The sequence below is a fragment of the Micropterus dolomieu genome, linkage group LG06 (genome assembly GCF_021292245.1).
Source record: "Micropterus dolomieu isolate WLL.071019.BEF.003 ecotype Adirondacks linkage group LG06, ASM2129224v1, whole genome shotgun sequence".
NCBI lineage: Eukaryota > Metazoa > Chordata > Actinopteri > Centrarchiformes > Centrarchidae > Micropterus > Micropterus dolomieu.
The window spans coordinates 2838049-2842526 of NC_060155.1; the positions used below are offsets into that span (position 1 = coordinate 2838049).

At 38.4% G+C, this 4478-nt stretch overlaps 1 protein-coding gene across 1 annotated transcript in view; it reads left to right on the top strand.

Moving 5' to 3' along the window:
- Positions 1–3933: 3933 nt before the first annotated feature.
- LOC123972418 (E3 ubiquitin/ISG15 ligase TRIM25-like) overlaps positions 3934–4478 on the top strand; it is a 1884-nt gene continuing 1339 nt past the window's right edge. Inside the window, exon 1 of the mRNA XM_046051921.1 lies at positions 3934–4470. Within this exon, the coding sequence (XP_045907877.1) occupies positions 4072–4470 (399 nt within the window). The 5' untranslated portion in view covers positions 3934–4071. The remainder of the gene's footprint in view (positions 4471–4478) is intronic.

Here is a 4478-nt window from a genome sequence, read left to right on the forward strand (position 1 = left end):
GGACCTGCCTGGTGTGTTCCTTGTTCTTCATGATGCTCTCTGCGCTTTAAACGGACCTCTGAGACAATCACAGAGCAGGTGCATTTATACGGAGACTTGATTTCACACAGGTGGATTCTATTTATCATCATTAGTCATTTAGGTCAACATTGGATCATTCAGAGATCCTCACTGAACTTCTGGAGAGAGTTTGCTGCACTGAAAGTAAAGGGGCTGAATAATTTTGCACGCCCAATTTTTCAGTTTTTTATTTGTTAAAAAGGTTTGAAATATCCAATAAATTTCGTTCCACTTCATAATTGTGTCCCACTTGTTGTTGATTCTTCACAAAAAATTACAGTTTTATATCTTTGTTTGAAGCCTAAAATGTGGCAATAGGTCGAAAAGTTTAAGGGGGCCGAATACTTTCGCAAGGCACTGTACAGTCAGACAGAAGCTGTAGCTAGCTGGTTGCAGTGACAATGCAAACCCAGCATTAGCAGCAGTGTGGGTTAAAAGCACAGAAGCTTCCCCTCACATAATTTAAGTAATGTTAGCATAACATCATAGATAAATATAATCCCTGCTGTTTGCCTGCTGCATAAGTTAAGAGCACAGAAAGCGCCTTATTCTGGATATTAATACTTATAGATAATATAATAATATATATAATATGTATGTAGTATAAAAATTCAGAAATAATTCATATAATTTCAGATATTATTCCTTATTATTATTATTATATCCTTATTCTTGATTTTAGCATCAAACTACATCAGATACCAGACACTGTATATGTCCAGGTGTTTTACATTAGCCTACTTATTAAATCCTACTTAGCTTTTATACACTGCAGTCTTCTACTTCTAATTCGAGCACAATTAATCTGCCACACATGATCATGAAGGGACTCTGCATACGTATTTGTGATTTTCTTTCCTCTGAAATATGCTGTCAGCTGTCACCAAGTCCCACACTGAAACTCTGAATGCACTTTACACTGATCACCAAAGCATTGACCACAGAGCCTGACAAACCACAAACACACTGTATGAGCTGTTTTACCTTAAAGAAAGTGTTTCTTCCTCACCAAGTTCTGTGCAAAACTATCCACCACCTTCTAAAACTCAAGGGGCCCTGAAAAGATCACTAGATGCTAAAAGCTAATTCTTCCCTCTGTACTGAAAGAGAGGATCCCTTCTTGGGATATTAAACATTTTCCACCCATTACTTTTGTGATTTGTGCAGTCTATGGCATATAAACTCACATAAGCTCACAGTCATTCAAATTTGTTTTCTCAGATAACGCTGCTGCGTTCAAAACTAAGACCAGGGGCGAGTTCAGTTTCAAAACGTCGGCCTGAACACCCTGCTGTGTACGCAAGCCCACTGCATTTTCCTGACTTTTTAACACCGTTGTGTTTACAAACTTATTGCAGCTGATTGGGTAACACCTGTAACACGCCCACCAAACGGGAGAAAACATACCTCAAAGCCCGTTTCAGAACGTTGCACAATGTTGCAAGGAAACATGTCGTTCAACCCGAAAACGCAAACCGGTGCAGAACGTTTTGAGATTGAACTCGGCCATGGTTCTGAGGTTTTGGTGTTTGTGTTTCAGTGTTTCCTGTTTTACTTTGTTGTTTTGTCTGCCTCTAGTGTCTTTGTCTTGTTTTACTTCCTGTCCTTGTGTTTCTAGGTTGACTGTTTGCACCTGCCCTTATGTGTTCCACCTGCCTCGTTATCTCCACCCCCCTGGGCTATTTAAGTCTCAGCCTCACTATGTCTACTTGCCAGTTCATTGTGCCCTACCAGTGAGTTCCCCAGCTTTCTAGTGTCTCGTGTTTCCTGATTGGTCCAACATTCACATGTCTGGTCAAAAATATTGTAAAATAATTTTATTTACTTTCTTAACCAAGGATGTGCATCATGTGTAAGTTAAACTGTGGAGAAGTGCAGCTCTGCCTGAGGAGGCAAATTATACCACAAGACTGCACGCACATTGTAGATATGGAAATATAGTATATAGTATAATAATGTAGAAGGAAGATACAAACATGATTAAAGCATCTTGTGACTTATTTTGTTTTGGGACATAACCTCCTGTATCAATAAAACTACAAACTTACAATCTCAGTTGGTGACATTTGTCTCCAACAGCGGTGATTTGGGTCACTTACCATTACGGGTAAAACTACTGCACTATTTATATTACACAAATACAGTATTTGTGTAATATAAGTAGTGGCCAAACTATGACCCGCATGCCAACTGCAGCACACTGCCTGATTTCAAATGGTCCAGAGTACTTTTAAAAAAATAAAAAAAAACTAGAACATTGTTTTAGCTTTTCCTGTTAAACTGCACATACAGCAAGTCTTGAACTACAACTAGCAAGCCCTGTCATTGCACTTGATAGTTTGAACACTAGAGGTGCTGCCGTTTTGAACAACTCCTTCACCTACAATGATGGATTACTAATCGATGAAAACATTTACTTCAGAAAAGAAAAGATGGAAGATAGTGAGTGAATGCTGAAAATTTCTTATATTTCTGTATATGGCCCACAATCAAATGTTTGGCCACCCCTGCTGTAACAAGAAGTGTATCTTAATACTAATAGCTATATGTAATGCTGCTTTCACTGAATAAATATCAGATGGACTTGATGTCCAAAAGCAACAGTTCCAGAGTTGTTTTCTGAATATTCCATCATCCAGTGAGTCGCACAGCTTTTACAACAGCCAAATATTTTAATGTCACTGATGTGAAAAATGTGCAGCCTTTTGAATCGCGTCAGGGTTGTTTAAGAAGACAGATTTTGAAGTGGAGAGACCATTCTTTACATGTTGTGAGAAGTATTTCCATGTCGGTCAATTGCAATTCAAAAAAGTCAAACTGAATTCACATTTGAATAAGATTTTCTTTTCTACCATATTTCTCGTTGGACTTTAAAGCAGCTTATCTTTCTGGTCTGACTGGGCAGTGTGGGGTGTGTGAATCTCTCTTGATGTTGTCTGAAGCTGCCAAAGGCTCAGTGAAGTTTTCACTTGTCTTCCTGCAGGTTAACAACTGAAATGTTAAAACTGAAAATACAAGAGGGTGCTGTCATCCTGCTGAAACATGTTTTTAAGCTGATAACATATATAATAAAAATACAAGGTCTAATTCAGTTCATCATGGTTAGTGGTGTGAGTTAATCTTTAAGTGGATAAAGTATTGCATGTCTTTCTTCTTCTGATTTTATATAATAGTTTGCTTTTGTGTTTTTAGTCACAACTCTGTCCTTATTATAAGGCCAATCTCCCAGTTTTGACATTTTCTTAATAGTTTATTCTTCACTAGTTGTATATTGTGCTTCCAGTTACTAAAGTTCAGGTTCCCTACAGTATGTTTGGGTTGTGTGAGAAGGTTGTTTTAATGTTAAGTATTTGGTGTGAATCATTTTACTGATAGAAATCAGTAAAGCTTAAAAGAGTTGCAACAAGTAACTGATTTTTTTATTTATATGCATCTAATGTTAAAACACAAATTTTAGTTAAAATTATGCTCTTAATTTAACCTGTTTTCTTCAAAATACTTAAGACTTCTTATAATAATTCAAGAGTTTGAGAACTCCATTACTTCTACAGTCATTAATTTCTCTATTTTCATGTAGGCCTACTGTATTTGAGTTTTTGGTAAGGATTAAAGACTTTAATCAACTGTATTTTGAGAGGTGGAAAAAAAGTTAATTCTGAAATAGACAGTGTTTTTAAATAAGAAATTAGGTCTATTTTATACATTTTAAACAAATGTTAAACACACAGTATCTCTCTCAAACTCTTTCTGAAATGAGTCACAGCTTGATAACCCCTCCCTCTTCTTCCTGCTCTCTGACACAGCGAGCTCCTCTCTGTCCATAACTTATATTTCCTTGTTCCCTCCCCTCCAGACCGTCAGTTTTAAGAGGGGTGTAACCAACATGTGGTGAAGTGCAGGAGCTGACAGACCTCATTCACTGCAGAAACACATGCTGTTTGAATCAGAGCTCAAACTAGTTTCACTTCTAAGCAAGTGAAACTCAGACAGTCATTGCCACTGAGAGGTGAAATGGCGCAGAAAGGAGTTCAGCTGGACGAGGACACAATTTCTTGTTCCATCTGTCTGGATGTACTGAAGGATCCGGTGACTATTCCCTGTGGACACAGCTACTGCATGAACTGTATTAAAACCCACTGGGATGAAGAGGAGGAGAAGAAAATCCACAGCTGTCCTCAGTGTAGGCAGACCTTCACACCGAGGCCTGTCCTGGGGAAAAACACCATGTTAGCAGTTTTAGTGGAGGAACTGAAGAAGACTGGACTCCAAGCTGCTCCTGCTGATCACTGCTATGCTGGACCTGAAGATGTGGCCTGTGATGTCTGCACTGGGAGAAAACTGAAAGCCCTCAAGTCCTGTCTGGTCTGTCTGGTCTCTTACTGTGAGAAACACCTGCAGCCTCATTATGATGTGGCTCC